This window comes from Clinocottus analis, unplaced genomic scaffold (assembly GCF_023055335.1).
Source record: "Clinocottus analis isolate CAN_PGR_092001 unplaced genomic scaffold, fCliAna1.0.p SCAF_3, whole genome shotgun sequence".
Taxonomy (NCBI): domain Eukaryota; kingdom Metazoa; phylum Chordata; class Actinopteri; order Perciformes; family Cottidae; genus Clinocottus; species Clinocottus analis.
Window position 1 is genome coordinate 16,539,913 of NW_027176042.1, and position 25,725 is coordinate 16,565,637.

The 25,725-nt window shown below is 41.6% G+C and overlaps 1 protein-coding gene across 2 annotated transcripts; it reads left to right on the forward strand.

Moving 5' to 3' along the window:
- Positions 1–60: 60 nt before the first annotated feature.
- iffo2b (intermediate filament family orphan 2b) lies at positions 61–25,299 on the forward strand. Of its 2 annotated transcripts, none has more exons than XM_068593681.1 (8): positions 61–1,034; positions 16,351–16,411; positions 18,320–18,415; positions 19,561–19,731; positions 20,436–20,581; positions 21,091–21,298; positions 21,422–21,520; positions 22,113–25,299. In XM_068593681.1, the coding sequence occupies exons 1-8, from the start codon at positions 559–561 to the stop codon at positions 22,344–22,346; spliced, it is 1,491 nt and encodes a 496-aa protein (XP_068449782.1). In that variant the 5' UTR covers positions 61–558; the 3' UTR covers positions 22,347–25,299. The 2 variants fall into 2 exon arrangements, with proteins under 2 accessions (XP_068449782.1, XP_068449783.1); XM_068593682.1 differs by having other exon boundaries at positions 21,121–21,298.
- The last annotated feature ends 426 nt before the right edge of the window (positions 25,300–25,725 follow it).

The window sequence follows — 25,725 nt, forward strand, 5'->3', positions numbered from 1 at the left end:
ATGTCGGTGAGAGTGCCGAGTTTAGCACTTTGCAATATGATCCGCGCGTACCACGGAGAGGCCGGGCTCTGCGGTCCTGCTGCGTCCTGCCATCGCATGGAGAGACTGGATAGAGCTCTCGGGGAATGACAAAGAAAGAAGGTGGACCATCTGCATCTATATGAACCCGCTCAGCATCAGCAGCGACTGACAAAGCAGAAGGCAAACACAGAGATGAGGGTGACGGGAAGTACTGCCGGTGCCTATTGCGGTCTGCGTCAAACCCCTCGCTCCTCCAGAAGATAATACCCTCGGTGCCTCCTAAAGGACTTTCTGGGTTTCTTATTATTGCAGTGTTTCATGTCAGTACCTCGGGGTAAGCATCCAGGGACAGTGATGGTCACCCTGTCTCCAGCCTCTCAGTCACCCTCAGCATCTGCAGTGTAAGGAGAAACTCGTCCTGCGGGAGTGGGCTGGTGAAGCAAAAATGCACAGATAAAAACGGCATATTTTCTTGTTGCATAAAAAAAACAGATCGAGCCATATTTGGATTAACGGGTGCTGTTGTGGTTTGCCAACATGAACTCTTTGTTTTTCTCCGCCTCTCCGCCCGGGCCGGTGTGCAACGTCCCGACCGGGTCGGGCGCGGTGACCAGCGCCCTGCGAAACGACCTGGGCTCCAACATCCATGTGCTGAAAACCCTCAACCTGCGGTTCCGCTGCTTTCTTGCCAAAGTCCATGAGCTGGAGAGGAGAAACAAACTGCTGGAGAGCCAGCTGCAGCAAGCTCTGCTGAAAACGCAGTACCGACACCTATACGCGCGAGAAGTTGCCGTGCAGACCGACGGTCCCGATTCGCGGTTGCCGGGAACCATCTGGAGTTTCACCCATGTCCGGAGGCAAGGGGAGCGCTATGAGACCCTGCGAGGGCCCGGGGTGACCTGGTCGCATCCGGACGGAGTCGGGGTCCAAATAGACACCATTACCCCGGAGCTGAGGGCTCTGTATAACGTGTTGGCCAAAGTCAAGCGAGAGAGGGACGAGTATAGGAGAAAGTGAGTACAGGTTTATGTTAAACTCGTGTGCATGTGTTGATACTTCTTCCACAAAGCATGGCATTTAATTGTTATGCTTGGATACATCCTAATTTACTTGCGCAGGACAGTAGCAAGGCATTAAAGGTCCTGAAAGAATGTTGCTGTGGGCCCCCTATTCATGTTTAGGCCCTTATTATCACTGCCCTCACAGTAGCTTCACAACAATAAGAAGGAAAGTGAACATTTGTATAAATTATAGACTATAAAGGAGCACTTTAAGCCTGTGGGAGTAATTTATCTTCAAGCGTACATCATAGTCAACACTGCAGTCACACTACTACCAGAAGTGTAAGGGTTGACTCATTCAAGATGTATAATATGTTATATATATATATATATATATATATATATATATATATATATATATATATATATATATATATATATATATATATATATATATATTAGAGCTGAAAATGAATCAGCAAGTATTCTGATAATCAATGTTTTATTTCAATTTTTTAAAACAAAAATGTTCTCCAATATGACGATTCACTGCCTTTCACTGTTTAAGTATCTTTGCATGATGGACTGTTGGTTGGACAAAACAGGACATGTGAAGACATCTCTTTGTGCTGAGGGAAGCCGTGATGAGCGTTTCTCACAGATTACGACATTTTATGGACCGAACAATAAATTATAGGTAAATTAGGTTGCAGAATCGATCAACTCTCGGAACGATATCTGAGTTGGTTAAGAGATTTAAGCGGCTTTTATCTACCAATCACGATGTGACTTCTTATTTCTCAGTGTGACTTTTCGCTCCCCGAGTGGGTGTGGTTCTCCAATGTCCCCAGACACTCATCTTACAGGATAGTAGGCAGATGACAGACATCGCAGTGATGGAGTTACACTTGAGGTAGTATTTCACATGAAGGATGTCAGAGCTGAGCGCAGCATTTCACAAAGATGTTTATTGTGAATTAAACTGATCCTGTTTCTCGCAGTCATCTGAGGAAATGCCTTTGCATGGCTCAGCCTCCACCAATTGTTCTTCTTTAGACACATTAATTGTGTTTCCTTGAGGACTCACTGCTCCGTCCCCGGCTGACCCACGACACTTCTGGCCTGCTTGGCTGGCTACTGGGGGGAAACATGCCAAGCAACCGCCTGCCTCTGTTTGCTGCCATGATTCAAGCCGAAAGGCATTTTAACAAGGCCTCTGTCTGGCCGGTGAGGTCGGCGATGACGAAGGCCTCCTTCCCTGTGAATGCACCGACTCAGTGACACAGAATGTGTGTGCTCTCCCACTCCCCTGAACTGGATATCCTGTCCAGTCATTCTCTGTGACGCTAGCATATCCTTTTTAGTGCATTTCTGCTTGAGAAAATGGACGGCGGAGACTGGGACGCCAGCCAAATTAAAAACCGCTGCAGCTGAAGTCCAAAATTTTGGATCTCCTTTGGCAAATATGGGAGCTGCTGACTTTCTAAGTCATTGAAACAGCCGTCTCAGTTGCTTTTTAATTTGACTTCTCGCGAGGAAAATACAAAGAACGCCAGCACTTTACACATTCACTCATGAAACCTATAGTATGCCTGATAACAGTGTCTGTTGAGTTGTTGGTCGACTGGTTTTCTACACATTTTTCAGGTATTTGGGTGATACATGTGTTTACATTTATCTATAATGACACTCACAAGTACAAAAGTGTCAAACATGTTCTTTACTTTCACTTTACATCCTTAGAAGTGAGGAACAACACACATTTTAACCTCTTTTTATCGCCCAGTAATCGTGATAATCAATCTCTTTTCTTTCCTCTCACATTCCTTCTCTGCTCTGAGCCTAATAATTACATAATTGCTCACCAGTTACTTTCTCTCCGTTTCCCAGTCTAAATCCTCTTTACTACATTCACGTTTCAGCATTCAATCCCCGAGTCCCGTCCTGCCATGCCTGTTCTGTTCTGTGCTCTTTGTGTTCGGCCATTCCTTCGCCCTTCACTCCGCCCCTCTACAGCCCCACCACCCCTCCGCTCCTCTGTGGACTAATACAGACTGCTTTGTAAGGCATCCTCCATCGTGACGGAGCCCCCCTGTGCTCCCACACTGCCCCGGTGATTCGTTAAAGCTTTACGAGTGGGGACACACAAGGAGATGCATGGCCAGCGGGTCTATGGCTTGTAGTCATGCCACAATGTACTCGGTTGTTTACTTTATATCATTTTACAGTACTTTCTGATCAAGAGACTTACATCTGAGTCTGAGGAAAAACAGTGTGATTTGTTCGTTGTTGTTTTATGTACAGTGGCTGCTTGAAAAGGCTAAAATATAACAAAAAAAGAGGAAGAATATAAACTATAAATGTTAAATAACAAGAGTTAGGATGGCAAAGGTGTTGTTAAGCTGAAACTAATGACATGAATAGCATTAAATTAGAAAAATACAATATTTTAAACCTTCAATATGAACAATTTTGAAGCGTAAAAGCAACATACTAGTGTCATTTAAGAAAGTACTTAAGAAGTATTTTGTGTCTCAACATTTATACAATTCTATCCTCAGACCAAAGTTACAAAATCCTATCTTTTTCAGACTTACTTTTTAAATATGGTTCCAGTATTTTTGTAACTTCTCGATTTGTCTAAAAATTGGAAGAAAAAAAACCTTTCAACAAAATAGTTGAGAGGTTTGAGAATGCTGTTGATTTGCATTCATATATTTCCTCAACTATCTACAAGTAATAGCAGTTTTTCTGAGCATAAAAGTTCCTCTTTCCAAAAACCTGCACCGACCCAAATAATATTTATATATACACTCTCCATTATACAACAAATTGTGGGTAGAGAATAGACTTGTTCTTTCACAGCTACGGGATGTATTTGTGGATCCTTGAAATGCTCTTTAAACGATTTAGTCCACATTTTTAACTAATTTATCAGATTTTTCACCACCATACACACACACACACACACACACACACACACACACACACACACACACACAGCTACAGTCCCTCTCTCAAACATACGGTACATACACAAACACGGGTCCAAGCATGGGCCACATAAATCATACAGCCAACTTATATGAGTTTCCACTCAGTGCCACAGTGTCTGAACCGTGGGGTCACAAACCTCTCACACTGACAAACGACCAAGCGAAGGAAAAGGGGTATAAGGTCGATGCCAGTGTCCTCATCCACAATGTGTTCATCCCTCTGTTGTGCACCGCTGTGAAATGTATCACATGGGGGTTACAGAGTCTCTGCCAATTGCCACTAGCATGCGATTGTGCTTAAAATGCCACGGAAACAGGAGCGGACACTGGCGAACACATTTGACAGTCAACAACAAATATGTTAAGTAGGATATGAACTGTGTTCTGCCTGTGACAACCGTTCTGTTGCCAAGAAGGCAAAGTGCATATTTGTTTAGCACTATTTACATGTCATACTGTTGGTGCAGATATACTGCGGCTTTATCTATTATGCAGATGACTGCACAGACTAAAGTTATACTGTACTTGTGCTATTATGCTAATACTTTGTTAAGGAGTTCTATGAATAAAGATAGGGGTAGTTAGTTAAGTTTGCTTAATCCAAAGAGCACAGATCATAGGATACTATTGATTCGTTTACGTGCATTTATGGGGAATAGAGGGGTTGTTTGAGGCAGCTATGGAGATGATGATTGCGCGGAAAAATAGAAAGAGATGCAGAGAGCAGGTGGATTCACATTATTATAGAATTGTTAAGGTGCAATGCAGTGTTTCAGACATACTGTAGTGCTCCAGGACACATTAGCTACAGCACAGCCTCAGTTGAGACTTGAACCAGAGATCAGTGCTGTGGCCTCTCCTAATTGGTTGTTTATTCCATCCGTGAATGGAAGCCGAGTGTCCTGCTAGATCACAATGTGGGCGACACAGGGTGTGTAGAGAAAAGTCTCTGGGCCTCCTGGGCATGTTCCTCCTGCATGAATAATTCACGTGCAGCTGAATTTAGCTGTGTGTGGATCAATACAATGAGGATTTGCCGAAGATGCTTTTCTGAGGCTTTGATCTTTTCTTCTGTGATTAAGAGAAGGGAAAGGCAGAGCTGAACATCTCTTTTGAATGTAGGAGTTAGAGTTGTTCGTACTAAAGAAGGGACTAATTACAGGGCGAGGTAGACTTTGATTCTGAAGCTGAAGGCTGCATTGTGTTTCAAATATATCATATTTCCCCACAAATAGCTAACATGCTGCACTGATGAGCTCTCCAGCCTGTCTCTGTCTGTCTGGTGCTGACCTGCCTGCAAATAATCCAGGCGGTCTATTCATAAGGAGGATTTTCTCTAAGCCGTCAGCTAGCACATAGGCTCCAACCTTCAGCCAGCCCTGCAGCATATCCTGGCATGCCTCACTGCACTGGGCCTCTCGAATTGGGAGAATCCCTGCCGCTAAGACACAGAGAGAGAGAGAGAGAGAGAGAGAGAGAGAGAGAGAGAGAGAGAGAGAGAGAGAGAGAGAGAGAGAGAGAGAGAGAGAGAGATTAGAGCCCATATTGTTTCTCTCTTCCTCCGTCTTCCTGTCTGTGTGGTGCGCTTTAAGCTCACAACATGACTTTGCAGTCTCTGGTATTTCAGGTCATGTTTAGGGTTTAGACAAAGTATTAGTTTGTCGATGGCATCACCATTACAAACCTGGATTGTTGCAAGTGGAAACATTTAAGAATATATCTTACTCCTTTGTGCCATAGACCTCCACTGTTGTCCAAGAACGTCAAGGAGCCACAGTGTTGCATGGTTTTTTTCACTACGATGAGCATCGGCACTGTAGTTCATTTGGAGTGAATCCCACACTCACTGTCCGGGTGCTATAAAGAGCAGTGGTTACCAACATGAGGGGTCAACAAAGGTCAAGGGCTGGTAAGATACGTCTGAGTGGTCCTGGGGTGATTAGTGAGTCAAGAGCAAAAAATAAATAACATTTGTCCAACGCAAAATGCACATTATGTCTCCCAAATCCTTTTTCCACAGTTGAAAATAGTCTCCAACCAATGCACTAATTACCTATTCTTTAGTTCGCTAAAAGATAGAGTGTGCTGCTGTTTGAATACATTATTAAGAGTTATTTTCATTTTAAATCTATACATTTTGTATATGCTGTTAAGGATTTACATCTTTCAGGAAACCAGAAATTGTGGGTGGTGTCATGTGTTTCCCCCTCTGCTTCGGTTTGTCTTTGTTCTCCATGTTTTTGTGTCTGGAGCTGCTGTGCTGTGCAGCTGTGGTTGATTATTCATGGGTATCGATACAGCTGAGAGCAGTGGCGCGTTGCCATATTTAAAAGTGCAGGAATGCACCTGTCTTTTGTAGACACTGACTGCGCGGGGAGCGGTGTCCTGGACTGTAGGTTTGGTTGGTGGTTTGGAAAAGCGCTGCTACACCTTGCTGCAGTTATGGCCTCAGGCAAAGCCGTCGACGTACAGTTTGATAGGCCAAGTACATGTCACCGCTAAGTCCATAATCGTCACACCTAATCCTTATTTACACCTCATAATTTAACCATTCTGTTCAGACCTTCTCAGTTTAAAGAGCTTTTGTTCCCTTTCTTAAGGCCCGGATGTGCTGACACAGCCCCTTGACTTAATAACCATGCTTTTTCAAAAGCTTATTCCGGAGGAAATACTGTTTTGCCAGGCACCATAAAAAAAAAACACACACACATCACTGAGCAATATATCATGTCGTACATGTGCCAGATGGAGAGCTTGTGTGTGAGTGTCTTGACATGGTCTTAAATCTACCTCTGTGTTGTTGTGTACTTGACCTCACGATAGACCAAATGTGTCTCTCCTTGGAGCTCCCTGGCCATCTTAACGTAGTGCTTTAACCTCTGGTGGCAGCGTTTTCATTACGGCTCTTACAGAAGCAAAACAAATGTTTTCATGTTCAACACGCATTGAATCTATATGTCAACAAAGTTGCTGTGCCAAAATTATTAACACATATATAGATAGACTAACAGGTTGTACATGTTTTCTGCGACTGAGAGGATTGTTTACTGTATGTCACTAACAACATACAGAATGCCTATATTTCATGTATGTGTCAAAAAGTAACTTTTACAGATGTCTTTTAAAACATATTGCATTCTGTATCAGTTTTGATCTTTTTTACTCAACTTGCTCATAGCATATTCTTGATATCTTCACATCTGTCAAAGCTTTGATTTTCCTATTTATTCTACCAGAAGAAAATATCAGAAATACTGTTCAGTAAGGGTCTCAAAATCTAATGCTGGTTGCTAGCCATTTTTCTTAAATAACAAATCTGAGAACCGTATCATTCCTTCTCCTCTCCTTAGTACCTCGTTACAGCTCCAGTAATGTCATCACATTGTATTCCTTGAAAACAGCGTCATCCTTACAGCTGACAGTTGGCAGTCACATTGAACTCAACATGAAAAACTATTATATTGTCCACCTTAACTGACCTTCTGGTATAAGGTGGTGAATTACCGGTTGGTGTGAATGTGTTTGTGTCAACAAGTTGTACAGTTATGCTTGCTTAATGCGAACTATACAGCACATTTTATTTAGACTCCAACAAGATGTCCTTTTCAGATGTCTTCTTTTGACCAACCAACGGTCCAGAATTCAAATATATTCAATTTACGATCACAAAAGAGTAAATACACAGAAAATGTGCACATTTGAGTTGCTGGCCCATGAGAATTTGATGACTCAAAACTAGCATGGAAGCTCACTGCTCAGTGTTGTGCGTGCGTATGATGGTTGATGAGAGCCACATTGTAGAGCACCTGGGAAAAGACACAATGTACAGTCTGTTGACTAAAAAACAAAAAACAATTCACAATTCAAGCGGGGGATGTCCTGAAACTGGATTAAGGCTCCAGGCCCATAGTTTCAGCTCGCTGTATGAGATTCATTGAAATGATAATTGTGGTCAAGAAAACAGATTCATTTTGAATAGAGTAGTCGGCGTTTTATAGTCACTTCTGGGGTTCATTCTACAGGTGTGTGTACCCAGAGATACAAAAGGCATTTGACTTGTGGGGATGTCTCATAGCTCCATTATGTCTCACATCATTTGACTGGACACACCCTGACTGGTGAGTCTTTGTGCCAGAAGTGAACATCTTTATTTTCTTTTCTTCTTTAATGTCACTCCCAGCGCAGCTCCACCCTGACATGGTCCGGGCATGCCGGTTGTTGTTTGCACTCTTTTCTTGTGCACTTACAAGGAATCGCACAAATCCATGTCATGATTTATCAACTACAACAACCAACTGAAAGCCCCACGCATTATAGGTTTGTTAGGAAGGCTCTTTGGTGAAGTGTGATGTCTCAAGTGTTTATGTGCAGTTACATGTCTTATACTTGTCAACAGTCATTGGCTCAGACCTATTATGATGGCACTAAAAAGTGGAATGCAATATATAAAAGCAGTGGGGAAAAACAACGACTGCTCAACAGCACAGTTGTGTGCTTTGCAGGATGTGGGGTGGGGTCGGCTTGCAGCGAAGACTGCAGGGAAAACTGATTTTCTGTCACTACGCTTTGTCACCACCCCACCCGCAACCGCCGCAGACGACATTAATAAACAATGGATGAATTTCTGTTTCTACTTGTAAATACAGTTTTTCCTTGCGAGAAAAAAAAAGCTATATCATCAATAATAAATTAAACGAGTCACACATTTGTTATCAAAACTCACTTTCCTGGAGTAATTCTTTGTTCGTAAGAAACCCTTTTCAAGAGACAACATTTTGACTTGTTCTACCAGCGAAGACATTTAACTGCCATCTTATAAACCATTACGTTTGGCTTGGTTTCACAAACAGGCAACACCTTTGCATGTCCGTACAAATACTTATCAGTAATTATTGCCATCATAAACACTTTCATAAGTTCCTTTGAAAGCAATCATCCTTCTTTTTTCAGGTTCAACTGAGGTCAAATACCTTCTTTTTTTTAAACTAGTAGTAATTACATGCAAACACAACAATAATTTACAGTTAACCTTCCATCAACATCCCTTAGGTCAGAGAAAAGAGGGCTAAGCTTTGGGACCTAAGCAATTAGATAATACAGGTGAACAGGGAAAACACGTCAAGCTCAAACCCAGCCCCACAAGTATAGAGGATTAGACATGCTACAACATTGGCTCATAATTATCTGTCAGTCCATCAGTATTTAGGGAGTATCCGTGGATGCACCCAACCCTCTATTCAGATGGATGCTTTGATGAGTGTAAAAAGAGTTTGTTACAGTCTCACCTTGTTCCAAAGCACGTCAGAAACATGATTTGTATCTGGGCCGTATTTCTTTTCTTAATGTTGTCTTGTTGTGTTGCAGCTAGTCCATGTTGTTCAAGAGTTTAGTCTGTCTGAACTTGCTTCTCAGAGCTCCTGCGGTGTTGCAACGTTGTTCCACCTGGCAAGGATTTACAGTAGATTGCATATGATATGGTGTTTTACTCTGTTAATGATGCATGAAGATACCCTGACACAAATGCACCATGTAGAAACTTCACCCCCGAGTGCACACAAACATACTGCTGTTGCAAGAACTTTAATTGAGAGATAGAAGTCTGGTTTAAGACAGAGAACATTCATGAGATTTGCAGATTATATTTCCCAGTGCATACAACCTCTCATCTTTAGTGTTCACGCTATTTCGTCCAATCTGTTCCAAACATGCATCACATCCCAATTGATAGTGCTACTGTAAAATGTACCAGCATGCCAAAAAGTAATGAAATGCTAAACTTAGTTGGCCTGGACACATTACATTATTCATTAAAATAATTGCAATAATAAAAAAAAAAAAATATTTTTGCCGAAAGATACTTCAATTATTTGTCAAATAAAGTAATTAGATGAAAACAACATGCGAGTGCTGTGTAGTCATTATTACCAGTTACCGACACACACACACACACACACACACACACACACACACACACACACACACACACACACACAGTCCAGTATTATGAACTGGATATGTATTTGCACATATGACATAAATCTCATTTAGAGCACATTCACTGTATTGCATGTCACAGAAAATATCTAAGAGCATATCTAGCAGTTGTTACATTGCTGTTCCCATTTGAACAACTCGATCCACTCAGTGGAAACACACATGCAGCTTCAGTACAGTTCAGTTGAACATGTTCATTAACATAGATAACCTTGTATTTAAACACCGAATGCTCTAATATGATTAGACTCACTGCATTGGTGAGTTGATTTTATTGCTCGTAAAGCAACAAGGAAATTACTCTGCCGAGGTCATTGTGCACACAAGACAAACAGGACAAAAGTCACCACATCATACACAGCAAAAAGTTATACAGAAAGTCCAAAATCATATTAGAAAATATGAATGAATGTGCGAGCAGTTTATCATTTACAACTTGAATGACCTCGAGGAATATTTTTCCCAGTTTTTAATCAAAGCTGTGTGTTTCCTCCCTGAAGGAACTATCTCATAAAGGGAGGATTCTCTGTGAGAGATGTCTCAAACAACTTTCAAAGCCTTTTGATCAAGGAAAGAATTTTAGATGATAAAGAGATCCAGTTATCTAGTTCTCACTGTCGTCACATTTCACAACCAGAAGGTCTGAAGTTAATCTTTAACCGGTCTGGTTTATTGGGAAAGACAGTCGAACGTGTCAGTTATGATCCTTCCGTTCATTTCACCCCATTCCAGCATGTCGTAACTGGGAAGCCTCGTTCTAACAGCCAATTATTTATCAAAATCTTTCTTTTAACTTAAATGTACTGTATTTTTAAAATTAGCACTTTGTTAATCCCTTGACTCTTGCTCTAACACTACCATGTGTTTGACTTAAACAAAATATATTAAAAATCTTAACTATTGCATTGATAGTTGTTACACCCATTCACCGCTCTCATTTCACGTAGTGTGTGTCTAATTGTAGTTTTATGACAAGAAAAAGAGTTGCTGAACTAATAAAATTCAGCTGTACTTTGTGTTTAATGCTAATTAACACACGTGAGCCTGCTGATAAACAGTATACCTGCTAAACATGAACAGGCCAGCCTTATCAACAGTGACATGTTAGCATGCCGACATTAGCATTTAGCTCAAGGCTCAGCAGGTCTGCAGCTTTACAGAGCTGCTAGCATGTCAGAAAGTTATTTAAATTAACTTTTAAAGTCACACAAGACAACAGGAAAATGACACAAGACTCACAGTGAAATTAAGCCTCCGTATTTAACCCAACCTAGTATTAGGACAACTTGGCAGCTGCTACAGAGCACCTGGGGAGCAGTTTAAGGTCTGGTGCCTTGCCCAATGGAGCCTCGGCAGCATCCAGGAGGCCAACCGGCCTACTTGGTCCCTGCAACAGTGCAGTCTCCAGGGACTGAGATGTTGCTGCCCCTGTCTTGGTTGTGCTGCTGCCAGATCTGTAACATACACATGCTTCAATGTAATCATGATAAAGCAAGTAATTGAGAAACAAAGAGTATTCTCACCTTCGTATCCATTCCTAGGCTGCGTCTTTCAGAAGTAGAATATGTAAATACATCTGAAAGGCTTTTGTAATCCATGATGTTACAGAAACTGTAAAATATCTCCTCTCACAAGATTTAGAGGAATCAGTCGACCGATCCCAAGTACTGTCCTATATGTCCCCAACTCGCCCAATCTCCTCGCTCCCATAGGGCCAGGGATAATGGTGGCTTGGGATCATGTCTGCGGTCACTTAGCAACACCAACATTCCTCTCATTCGGCCTAGCCGTGTCTGTGTCCTGTCTGGGTTGGCAGGGCTATATTTAAGTCATGGCCATGACCGTAGAACGTAGAGCAGAGGAAGCATCCGTCAGTGAGCGACGATCTCTGTACACCGTTTTCATGATTGACAGGAATTAATCAGCATTCACTTCCGATGGCACGGTTCCCATGGACACGAGATGGCTTGCGAAAATGGGGCGATAGAGTACAAATGCGTGTCAGTGTTTGTGTGGTTGTGTTGTCGATATGGATGGGGTCAGGGAGGAAGGGAGGTTGAGCAGAGCAAGGAAATGAGCTTTGACATTGGCGCGTTGTCTCGTCAGCAGAGACCCCCGAGTAGCCGGCCGGAGGGCTGATTCCTCCTGCGGGCCCGATCCATTTCACATTGCTGCGTCATTAGCATGCCACACATGTGTCTCTGTGTCGTCTGGGGAGGCTATAGCTTACAGAGCATCCTGACATTCAATCGATGACCTACGATAGTCACACCTCCCCCCTTTTCTGTCTCTCAGGAGCGGCTTACTATTTCACATCTCTGTGCCACAAATGCTTCTTCCCATCACGCTCCTCCTATCCGCCCAAGTTTATAGGCAGAATCTGTCCTGAAAGTAAAATATGACCATGGCATGTCTACTATATAATTGCAAATAGATGGTGGGGGGATGCTGGTGTCATGGTGAAGACATTAATATAGGCATCCATGGGAGGAATCACATGCCTCTGGAATCTCAAATGTGAATTGTCAAAGCTGTCAGAGGCATCGTTTCATACGAGCAGCTGAGCTGAATGAGTGTTTGTCCTGCATGTAGCTAGATGTATTGATCCTTTAATCTGTTATCATATAACACTTCCTGTTCCACTATTGCCTGTACTCATAAGAATGAATTGGAATGGCCCTCTTCAACTCTCTTCATAGTGTTTCGACGATTCTATTTTACTGAGTTTGCTTCAGAAAAGGCACATTACGATTAGTGCTAATTCAGAAAGTCGGTTTTGGGGGCTTATAATTTGATGTCTGTTGACAGAGGATGTTCACTGAGGGAGTATCACACTCCAGTACATTGCATAGTTTAAACAAGGTGTTGTCTGACTCAAACTTTAGTTTGCAAGGAGCTGTGGAGGCTTTGTGGAATGATACACAACCACACCTCAAAGTTTTCCCTGTGCTCCTTTTGGTATTTACTGCACATGTCATGCTCCTTATGTATTTACTGGGTGTTGCACAACACATCTTTGGAATTCTTGTGTGTCAGATGAAATGTTTGCTGATTAACTAATCATTTGATAGTCATCTCAAACATATGTTCTCTTTATTTCAGTGCGGAAGAAATAAATCAGCCTTTGAGATCAAATCATGATGGGGGCCATAAAAATATGGAGTTAAAAATGATCGAGCGCAGGAACACAATAGGGATGTGCGCATGCGGTGTCCTCGCGCACAGTGATGAGAAAACATCAAGGCTGTTTGCGTGACAACTCTCACGCCACACAAGGCAGGGTGTGTTAGTTGGCAGGCGCTGCAGGAATGCTATTGTATGCTATAACAGGCAAAAATTATATGAGGAAATGTTCGATGTGAGACATGTTCTCCTGCCGAGATTTACCGCAGTATCTTACTAAATCACAATTGTTCACGAGTCACGAAAATTTGGAGTTGTAATGGGAATTTTTCCTTCATTTCATTTGAACAATTCTACAAATTCTACCACTGATTAAACCAGTACATTTCCAGTATTATAAACTGTGTGTCTGTGGCAACACTTCCAGGAAAAATCACAAACGGCGCTCGTTTGTATTTCGGAGGTGAGATCCAGTTCCACATCTGCGTTCCACTTATCGCCATCAGTGCCACCAAAGTGAACCCAACGGATATCCTCTAAATTGTGACTTTAAATGCTACTGTAGTTAATCATACATCACTGTTTTATGAAAACAATTCTTACATGTTCAATATTAGATTGAATTGAAGGAAACATCATGAGATCATTTCTCTGATTGTGCTTCTAATTATTTATTTTTTAATTAAGAGTTGCATTTGAGAAAATAAGACAATGTTGGCTTTGCGTACAATCTATTTTTGTTTGTTTTTGTTTCCCAAAAGTAGAAAAAACAACAACAAACATTGCATGGCTTTGCAGGATACACGAGCACATCTTCAACACCGCACAGCTCGCGATATTACAGAGGATGGTTCTGGTGGTGAACAGAGTCTATGAGTTGACACAGGCTCCAACCCGCCTGCTGTCTTTGTCCTTGTAAGGAGACTCCGGGTGTGTTCGTTTGACTGAGTCAAGCCAAAGGTACAGGAAAACCAGAACCACAGACATGGCAGACGGGCCAGATAGAATATTTTTGCTATGCAGTCGTGTCACCGTTGTTTGGACGAGACATTTGAATCTGGATGCTTGAAAACAGTCCATGGGTTTCCATTCGACTTTTATGGACTGCTGAATTCTACCTCCTCCAAATATAGTGGAAGCGGTTGCTGCTTTGTTCTGTCAATGACTTTATTATCTTGGATAGATGACATAAACGGCTGTGACACATTGTTGACACAGGAAGGGTCTCCTACATCAGTAGGTCGATTTAATCAGGTTGTCCAGTTACTATCAGCCTGCCGTATTGAAAGAAAAGGACGTGGTGGTTCCTTCAGGAAGTGACAACACAAGTGATGCAGATGCTGTGACCGATTTGTGTCTGCAGGGGATGTGATGCAGTTCTGAACCCCAACAACCTTAGCTAGAGTCCTGCGGCAGACAGGCGGGGTGTTGTGGTCCCTGTAAAGCAGCTTTGCCAGCATTTTTAGAACAAGGCTTCAATCCCAGTGCACGCTGGCACGCCCTGCCGAGGAATACTTCGCCCTAATTAGACAGTGTACATTCAGTGGGTCCTCCTGAATGGAAACAAGGCCGTGTGCTGTTGAGAAAGTGAATACCTAGTGACGCAGGTTGTAATACTGAAGTGACACCCGGCTGTGTTTATGATCTTCCATGGTAAAGATTACAGTGCTGTCCCAGAATGCAGCAGGGGTCATCAGATTTCAGTTTTCTCCCTCACAGTAAACCTATATGGTCAGGCATGCACTGCTTACAGTACAGTACAAAACGTCCCCCACACACACACAAACACAGAACACCCTTCTCGTTTTATCCTCCGCTGTCGTCGTCCGTGTGGCTCTCAGTGGCTCATCCACACATGGGTGCCTAGCATTGCGCGGTTACTTTATATTACTGATGAAGTTTCTTTATCCATTCTCGACGTCAAACTCTTTTGGGAATCGCCGGTGACTCAGCATGCCTTCTATCTCATATCCAAGTGAACAGGATGAGTGTGTATTCGGAGGGCACGTTGAGCTGACTGATGCGGAGTACATACTGCAAGCCAAACACAGAGCCTCCTGATTTTGTTTTTACATTGCTGCCATGGCGTGGATGAGTGATATGAACTGTCGGGGGAGAAGGGAAAGAGGACTGTGTTGCTAATAATAAGGTGTAGCCTATGGGGAGTGTGTGTGTGTGTGTGTGTGTGTGTGTGAGGGGGGGGGCATGCTAGCTGTATAGCTAATTTTAGGCATGCTAGCTTTATGGCTGTGGGGATGGTTTGCCGGTGGGTCGGCTCCCCACTTTCATCCAGACTGAAATATCTCAACAACTATTGGATTGATTACTGTGACATCTGGTTCACACATTGGTGTCCCCTCTCATGAATGTGTGAACTAAAAGTCACATGTTCACTTTTGCGATCCCTTGACATTCACGCCTCAGCATGCATGCTAAAACATTAAACCAATATGGTGAACACAGTACACATTAAACCTCCATAGCATTTTAGCATTGTCATTGTGAAATTAGCTTTTAGCTCAAAGCCTCAAAGAGTGGCAAGTATGGTTGACTCATGGTTCATCTTATTGCTTGTGAATTTATTAAACCAGTAATATAATCTGCTTGTTTTAATGTGACTTACTGTATATGACCAACCAGCAACTATGATGTGCTGCATATTTCAATGGACACTCGGAAAATGTTTGAATTTCTCTGAATGGCTTTGCCCAAGAGTCTGTAACACTTAAACTCTATCTGTGAAGGTTTATATCTCTGTCAATGGCATGACTAAAAATCTATTTCATAATTTGCTTTGAATTGTCATCTTATAACTCACTCCTGAGATTTCATAAGGAAAGACGCAGTCAACATAAAGGTATTCAGGCTGCAGCAGAGATACTCCACCCTTTTTTGGGTGTGTTAAACCTCTACTTTCACTTGAATGTTTAAAAACTATTATCATGAGAAATGTTGTGTCTGGAGAAGAATGGAACTCCATTCTCTGCATAGTTTTTATTGAGGCAGTGGGATTATGAAGATGACTGCACAAAGAAGGAAGTAGACAAAAGATTGAAAATAAGGGGAGGTAAGTGGGTGTAAACCCACACTGTCAAAGGTATTTTGTAATCGGAGATGGGAATATTATCACCACAAAAGTGCTATTAACCTGTCTAGTGGCCCTCGGGGGACCGGGCACAGCAGTAACTGACCCACCTCTGTGCTCTGTGTTGCAGATGGGAGGAGGAGCTGTCCAAGCGAGAGCAGCTGGAGTCCACGGTGGAATCCATGCAGCAGGTTGGGAAACATAAAGAATATAATACAATCCACTAACACGCACGGCTGTTTGAAGCCTTGCCAAAGCCCATTTACCACATGCAGACAAGGAGCACAAACACGATCAAAGGATAAAGAGCATGCATACATTCATACAAACTGCAACTACAACACAACATTTATGTCGAGTTCTGTTTTTGTTGTGGTGTATTGTGTGGGCTCTCGGCAGATCTTGACTCGAAGCAGCAGAAGGATATGTGTCAGATTAGGAAAACTATATTACAATCCCATCAGGAGGAGTCTGTTTGCCTAAATATAGATATAAACATGAAATATTACCAGCAGTCGACCATTCGGTTTCTGTTAATAGCAGGAAATAGATGTAGAGGCAAAAATCAATTTAGAGTGTCACACCTTGAGGCTGTATCACAAAACATACACCGCCCCAGCTGATGCGAGTACCGGCATCTTTCCGACTGTTTTTGTGCAAATCAATCGGTGACCGCATGCACGTTTTTCTTGGATTCTGGGTCAGCAAAACCCCAGACAGAGAGGTGGAGTGCATCCCATGGGGGCTTTAACCTTTTAGAGCACACAGGCAGTGTGTACAGAGGAGCTGGGAATCTGTTCAGAGATAGGGAATTCAGTGCAAACAGATATTTAATGTTCAGTGCTCAGTACCAAAAGAATGTTACCGTGTACTGACAAAAAGTAACACTCCTCGAATGACAGAATGCATTTAATGGGGTTAGTCATCCTCTTAGTCCTGCAAAAGTAATTCTTTAAACTTCTAAGCATGTGTTTACAAGTTAAATTGGATAGCCAAATATCCAGTGGGAAATTATGTCATTACAGGATTTGATTTTGCACGCTTCCTAAAGAAAAGCAAATTTTCTTTTAGGTCACATGACTTGATAGATGAGAAATATTTTTATGACCAAAAGTGAAGCCAGGTAATGAATGTGTTTAAACAGGAAGGAGTATACCAGTTTAAGTCTTAAAGTTTTGTGAATGTAGTGGATGAGTAAGGTCCAGATGTGACAGAATATTAAGTTGATCCTTAAAAGAACATTTTGACATCTTGGTAAACAAGGCTGAGTTAAAAACAACAATGTTTTACAGGGGTTGTGTCCTGGACTATTTCTTGCCGGGTCAACTTCTGGGAATCTCTTTTGATATAATCTCTGCGCCTGACTAGCAAAGAGTCCGGCACACAACTGCCAGTAAAACCCTAACATGACTATTTTTCTAATTTCTTTGTTTTTATACAAACAAACAATAAATAACAGGTCAGTTGGTGAGCTTTAGACTCTTTAGAGTTCGGACAGAGCACGGCAAGCTGCTTCCTCCTGTTCCAACGTTATGCTAAACTAATTCATATTTCAGGTTTCATGTTTACTGTAGGCATCAATGTGATATTGGCCAACACATAATCTCCACTAACCCTTTACAAGTAAGAAAATATAGAACGCTTATTTCCCAAAATGTTAAACTATTCTGGAGTATTCTCTTGTCCCTTATTCACCAGAACCTCTGTGTGCGACCTTCTTATGTTCTCATAACACACATGCAAGGATTCTACATTAGGTCTCCTTACAGACCAAACACCCTCAGTATCATTGCATGCTTTTTAGGCTCATATTTGCATTATGTCAGTTATGTAAATATAAAAGGAAAGTAAACTATAATCTCTGGTTACTGAAGCTAAACAGTAACCAGTATGAAAATGGAAAAGTCTAAAGGCTGTATTTCATTAAAAGGGCTTTATCTGAATGCTAGTCTTGTATCTACCCAGATGCCTGCTATAAATGTTTGATATAAAGCTTTATTGGGTTATTTAACTTTATTTCAAAGTGCATTGTGGGCATAGTCTCAGTGTTTACTTGTTATGTGTCTCATTGTGATTCCTTCACTGTGGCATCCTCTCAGGACGCCGAGGAGTCGACCGGGGTCCAGGATGAGTTGAGCGAGAAGGTGGACAGACTGAAGGCTGAACTTGTGGTTTTCAAGAGTCTGATGAGTGATGTAAGTATTTCTTTAGTGCGAGAGTGACTTATCAAAGCTTTCACACCACATGTGCTTTGTTACCTCCCATACTCAAAGCAATCATGTTAAGCGTTTCAACAGAAGAGTTTGAAGGGCGTGCAATTGTTTTTCCTGCACAAGAGTCATTGGCCATTCATACAAGTCGAGATAATAAAACTAAACACCCTCCCTGCCTTCCTTATTTGGGAAGAATAAATAATCCCCAAAAACTTCCAATTGATAACAGCTCAAATAGCAGCTGTAGATCAAAAGCACTTCCTGTTCTGTGTAGCTGTGTATTGTTCTCTGGCAGGTCTGCTCAAGAGTGATATACAGTTATAATATACTGCAGTGGGCCCAGTTACAGCTACTGCTATCTCAGGGATAAATGAAGTCGGATGTTGTTTTAGTTTTTTGGAAAACTTTGTTGTTTATCATGCTTCTCTTATCTTTTGGAATCTGACCATTGTAGATTTTTCATGTTATTTTCTGTGCTTGACTTGACCCCTGATGTGTGAATCCAGAGGCGGGTAAGTGACATAGAGTAGTGGCTCTCTTAGGTTAAACGTAGTGCTTTGACTTTTTGTGTTATGTGCTGTAGTTGTCGTGACCCTCTTGTCATTGCTCCTATTGTCAAAACTGCAGGAACAACCAAAATATCTGTGACCTACGTATGTTGTGTGATTGTCATGAGTGTTCTGGCCAAGTGCCGGTGAATTACAGATGCACAATATTTCTCACAAGATCAGAGTTCAACAAAATGGCCATAATAATGTTATGAATAAAAAAGCTCATTTGAATTATTGAACAAAATTGCATCACAAACATCGACATCAATCTTAAAAGAGGTAAATATGATAAGAACTGCAGATATTGAAATACTACATATATGTTACCAATACCAAAATTGCGAGAGACTGTCTGGCACGGAGATGATTTTCACTGACACTGACTTTGTTAACTCTTGTTGATAAAATGAACTAACAGAAGTAAAACTTAGAAGAACTTAAGTAGACTTCCATCAACTGATCTCCAGCTGATGGAAGTCTACGAAAGTTCTTCACCTGCCACGGTGAATCAACTTCAGCTACTGTATGTGTCACAGTGTAAGACGGATTTCAAAAAAAGCATCCTTACCCATGCAGCAAATGTCTGACCTGGACACCAAGATCCAGGAGAAAGCCAGACGGGTAGATATGGACATCTGCCGGCGGATCGACATCACGGCCAAACTGTGCGATGTGGCTCAGCAACGCAACTCAGAGGACATGTCAAAGATGTTCACCATCAGTCCGGCTCGGTCTGTCCCAGAGAAGGTGGGTACCCATATTGTTGTTTCACTGTTTGACAGTTATCGAAGAATAAATATGAGTTCCTTTGTGAAAGAAACAGTCAGCACTCTCTCAATGAAATCAGAGCTGCCTGTGACTGAATGTGTGTATGTCCTCAATGACCCGGCTAGAAGGTGCAGGAATGCATGCCTGTATTATTTGCAAACACACAAACAAACATATAAACACACAGAAGACTTACAGTAGTAACTGTTACACATGCACACACACACACACACACACACACACACACACACACACACACACACACACACACACACACAAATGAAATGCTGAAGTGGTAACTCTTCCTGCACACAAGGTTATCACATTGCACCGACAGTGTAAATCCACTCTGACTCAAGTTGGTGACTTCTCTTGTGTTTCATGTCGGTATGCAGTAAGTCCATACTTTCAATGCTACTTCCTATGTTCGCAGTATGTGTACAGGTAACTGTGGAACCAAGCATTCAGAAAAATACTTGATGATGATGATGATGATCGAACAGCAGTTTTTTCCACAGCACATACTTATTATGATAACCTATATTTTTGCTAAACCTCATAAAGGTTTCCCCTGGATCCACAAGCAACCAATTTATATTATGCTTTGTGTTTGTGTGTGTGTGTGTGTGTGTGTGTGTGTGTGTGTGTGTGTGTGTGTGTGTGTGTGTGTGTGTGTGTCGCAGGGCGCCATGGCCTGCTGCAGGAAAAAAGAGCGTAAAGTCGTGTCCGATGAGGAGAGTTCAGAGATGGATGCCGAGCCCAGCCCTTCAGAGGACGCCCCCGGTTCGCTCAACATCACGGACGAAATGAAACGCATGCTCAACCAGCTGTAAGCGGCTCTCAGACACGCACACATGCCAGTATATGGTTCTCTCTGCTTGGAATGAACCTTAATATTATCTGCAGGTACAATATACCAGTTGAGATGTTTTGATGGAATCACACTGTGTATTCCTTCATCTCCCTCTAGTGCTGATATGAGGTGTTGCTACTGACACGCAGTACGCCCATTCAGCAAAACTAAGCAGATATAAATACTCATTGCCTTAACTTGCTTTCTTAAAGTCACAGTAGTTATTTTGGGGTGCTCTCTTTTGCTTTTTACTCTCACACTTATTGGTCATTTTAGAATAGCTTATTTACTTATCACTTAGCTATAAAAAAGTTTTCAGTACTGCTCGTTTTCCATAAACTCTTCCTTCCACCTGTTTGTCTTCCTCATAAGCACATCTTCTTCTTCGCTTGTGACCTTTTGCTGGATCTGGCATCTGTTATACTTGTTCTTCCTCTTCTCCTCTCCTCTCTCCTTTTCCGTTCCCTGTCCTTGTTCCTACGCAGACATTGCTCAGATAACTCATTTGTTGCCAGGCGCGAGACGTTTGAAATTGACGACGACTGTGACAGTCTGACGTGGGAGGAAAATGAGGAGACTCTGTTGCTGTGGGAGGACTTCGCAAACTACAACATACCGTCGTGCGCCATCACCGCGGCGCCCGGCACAGCCGCCTGCGCCGCCGCCGGTGGAAGCAGTGAAGCTGCTGATCCAGTGAGTCCTGTCTGCATTTATGGTCCTTTTGCAAAGTAGATGGTTTTTAAACTCATTGCTATGGGGCTGTGTCAGACATTTACTCATGCATGATGAATGAGACTTCTGTCTGTGCTCTCTCAGGACTCCCAGGATGGAAGTCTTGGCAGCCTCATCAATGAAACAGAGTCACTATTTAAGACCAGAGAGCAGGAGTACCAGGAGACCATCGGCGAGATCGAGGTACACAACGTAGACTTGCAAGCACAAAGCCAGATTGAAGCAAATCAAGAACATAAACGAGAAGAAACATTGGCTGTGATTGATGACTCTTTTCTCCCACAATGCAATGCACAATGGTAATGGGGCTATACTCGATGCTGGGTGGTGGTGAAACAGCTCGAAAGAAATATTGGAAAAACATTTTCAAGACCATTTGTTAAGTTTATTCGGAGTTTTATTAACAACTGTCATGTTATATCATTTCCTGTTAGTTTTAATTGATAAAGTGTGTCGATATTGTTGTATACTAACTGCTAAAACAGTATATTGTAATGTTTAATAAGTTGTACATACTGTATAGAATGTGTATATGGATTTGGGATAAAGCTGCAAAGTCCAAGAAATAATCCATATTTTGATCATGTTTCTTAAACATGTTGAACCAATACCACCCTGGTATATTATATTATTTGGAAATATTAAGGTGTTTCAGTGGAGAGTGCATCTAAAATGCTCGTAATGCCACTGAGTCTCTAGCTTCAGTCAGTCCTCCTCCCCACAGCAGTTGTTTTTTCCCATCCTCACTCTGATTAATCCATTTCCCTTCTCCCAGGATGAACTGGCCACAGCAAAGAGTGACATGAACCGACATCTGCAAGAGTACATGGAGATGTGCAGCATGAAAAGAGGCCTGGACGTGCAGATGGAGACTTGTCGGCGGATGATCAAAGGCGGCAGGAACTCCCCCTCTGTCAGCTCCGTGGCCAGCAGCGACTCAGGGAACACAGACGAGATCCAGGACGAGATCTTGGACAAGGACGCGGAGGCCGAGGTCCCCGTTAGTTGATGGCCGCACAGCCGGCCGGTGTCCCACCTCTCCCTAAACGCCCCTTGTCATCACAGGGGTCAAATGTGTACCGAGCTCCACCCTGCTAGAGAGGTGGAACAACCTAAATTTGGGCCTGTTTGACCTGTTTGAGTTCTGATGGTCATGCTCACTGTTGCAGGACCTGAACTGGTGCTTTTTTACTATTTATTTTGTTAGGGAGTGGTGGTGGTGGTGTCACAAGGAGAATGGGTGCAAATAGAGTCCGAGCTGTGCTCTCTTCCTCACTGCTGCCTCGCTGGATCCTTGTCCAGAGCTTCACATCATTTTAGAGCAGAGAAAATGACATCTCTAATATTTTACACCGGCGAAGAAGTATTTTGTACAAATTCTTACCCTATTAATGTCCTTTTATTCTAAAGGAATTTAAAATAGTACATATTGTGCTCCTCCACTTAGAATTCCTAAAAGAGTTCATCCAGCTCCACATATACTTTTTATACTTCATTTAGAATGTAAGAACGTATGTGCGCCTACATTGGATTTGAATTTTGTTTTCGTTTGCGGTACAAATTAACTGTTGGGGGTTTAAGTGTCTTCTGCCAAGGAGACAAAACAAGGAGTGAAGACAAATGGTGTTGGAGTTCTGGTGGTTTCTGAGGGAACTCTGCAGAGTTGCCAAAGTCGACAGAGGAAAGGAGCACAGCCTTTTGATGCATCAGTGCACTACTCAAGTTCTATGCAATTTAGCTGGCCTTATTTTTGGACTTCACCCTTCCTTGTTTCTCTTCAAACCAATACGATTAGCCTTTTCAGCAAAGCAGGTGTTTTCTATGTATCATTTTTGAGAGCTCCTTATGTTGTGTGTGTTAGAGCGTGAAATAATCTTAGTATGGGATGTTTTTTTTCAACGTTTAAAAACTGTAACAGTGTTTGCTCAACAAGGGACAGATATCTTTATGTATTACTTTAGTAGTCAACATCGGCCTGATGCTACTTGCTACTGAAACAGTGCATTGTTTTGATTCTGATGTACTTTACTGAGGAAACATTGTGCAGATCATTTTGTAGACATCAAGACATGTGATTCAAAATGGCTAAAATCCAGTATTTTTGTGAAAGAAATCAAAGTAATGTTTTCAAAGCCAAACAATGCTCTTCACCGTCTTAAGAAAAACCAAAGGATGCATTTAAAAAAAGTTTCCCTTCATTTACATCCTCATGGATGACATCTTTCTCTTTTTTTTTCATGTGTGGTTCTCATGAGCTTGTCACCTGCTGTCCTGCAGGGGTTTCTTGCACATCCTGCTTTGTCTCTTCTGAATCGGGGCTTGAAGTGTCAGACTGTACATAGAGGGCTGTCGGCATGTGATCGTATACCCAAGAGGCCTTTTAGTTCCTGTCACGTCTCTTTGCAACTGATTGAGATGTCTCACAATTTCGCTTTTCTGTGCTCTCACTGGATTAGCGTGGAAAGTGACCGACGCATGGGGGCCGAGGTGATCTTTTTCTCACCTCTTTGTATTATAATGTATGTACGGTTTGCTGGATCAAAGATTAATTAAGTGCTACTTCTATCTTGAAGTTTTATAGAAGCAGAATGTTAAAATTCAGGCCTTTTGTTATTTCAGCATGTTTGTGTGGAGAAAGGAGCTATGGGTCTTTCTTTCATGACATCTTCTTTTTCTTTTAAACTAAATAGCTGCAAAGCAGACTGTGTTGATCCTAATCATTTATTAATTGTATTTGTGGCGTAAAATGTATTTTTCACTGTTTTGTAATCATTCTATGTTAACCAAAACGTGTGTTATTGTTACCATATTCTGCTTTTATTCATTTTGCAGGACTATAAAACTTGTTGTGGTCACTTGCAGACCAGATCAGATCACAGATAATACAAAACAATTATAAGGGGGAGGAACCGTTTTACTCACAGACCTTCATATCATTATATGTTTGAGTTGATGTAAAACCAGCCTGATAAGCAATATATTTTATTGGTACTGTACTTTGTATCAACGTCAAAGGCTTTATTTATTATGTATTATTATTTAAAGCCTCACAACACAGTTCTCTCCCCGTAGCCGACACCATACCACCGTCACACTAACCAGCCAGCCAAAGCCAAGTGTACACTAACATGACAAAGATGGACATCAAGCTATGAAATCGACTAACTCTGGTAGTGTTAGTGCATGCCCACCCACAACATACATGTTTAGTTTGCAGACATTTACCGGAATTTTCAAAATTCTTGCAAACTACAAGACATGACATCACCCGTATGTTGGAGCAGGTGACATTCAAACGACATCCAGTTGATAAAACTGTAGCAACCCTCCTTAATGAATGTAGTTTGATTGGAGTCAGTCTGAAGACCTTCCAGACAAAAGCAGAGCAAAATAAATGTAGCGGTTCAAATCCAGGGATATATGGTGTGCTGTTATTGGAGACCTTGGTATATTTTGCTTTACTAAACAGGTTCTTACTAGATGTATGTTCATTACGTCCAGGTGGGTGTGAATGTTTCATACTAAAAAGGGTTTTATATTGTTGTTTTTTATCAGTGTGGCAATGGGATTAAATGGTTGTGTTAACTGTCGTGTCAACATACAGTTTTAGGTGTTCATACACATACCTCTTTGCTGGTAATTGTCATTATTTCTCATATTTAATGTCGTAAACATGACGGGGGAGATTAACGGTGCAGCAATACTTGTGGCCATATTTCGGTGAAATCCCCTGTATTGGTTTCATTTGCGTCACAGGAAGCATCCTGTTGGGTTCATTTTAATCAAGTGGTCGATCCGTCTGCTTTAATTGAATTACTTTTCTCTTAGATTTGTTATTATTTTTTGTTTAAACTGATGCAATGTATTCACGTGGGTCTGCGGAAGATGGTTTCAACATGATGAATGTACTCAATTGGTATTGGGGGGAAATTAAATAAAATGGTGGATTGGATAGAAATCAACACTAATTTGTTTCTTTTTTTCTACTCAATAAAAACAAAATAAAATATTTTAAAGCCTGATCAGAAAGTTTTGTTTTGTTTGTGTTGGTCTTTTTTTAAGTATAATATACTTAATTGTCTGATTGGAAAAGTGATATAAAAAGTTTATTATTATTAACATGTAAAGTAATTGCTGTCATCAAAGTGATCGCTATAGTCGTTGTTTATTAATGTTTGTAATATAGTCTTTTGGTCATCAGAAGAACATTTTGTATTGCAGGAAAAGATAAACCATTATAATTGTTAAATAGTTGGAAAGTGTCATTTTCAACATCAACCATCTAGTTTACTAAAGATGAATGACTTTACTGGTCAATTTTAGTATTGACTTAAAAAATCTTCACATTATTTTCTATTAACTATAAAGTGGATATGACCTGCGTTCAC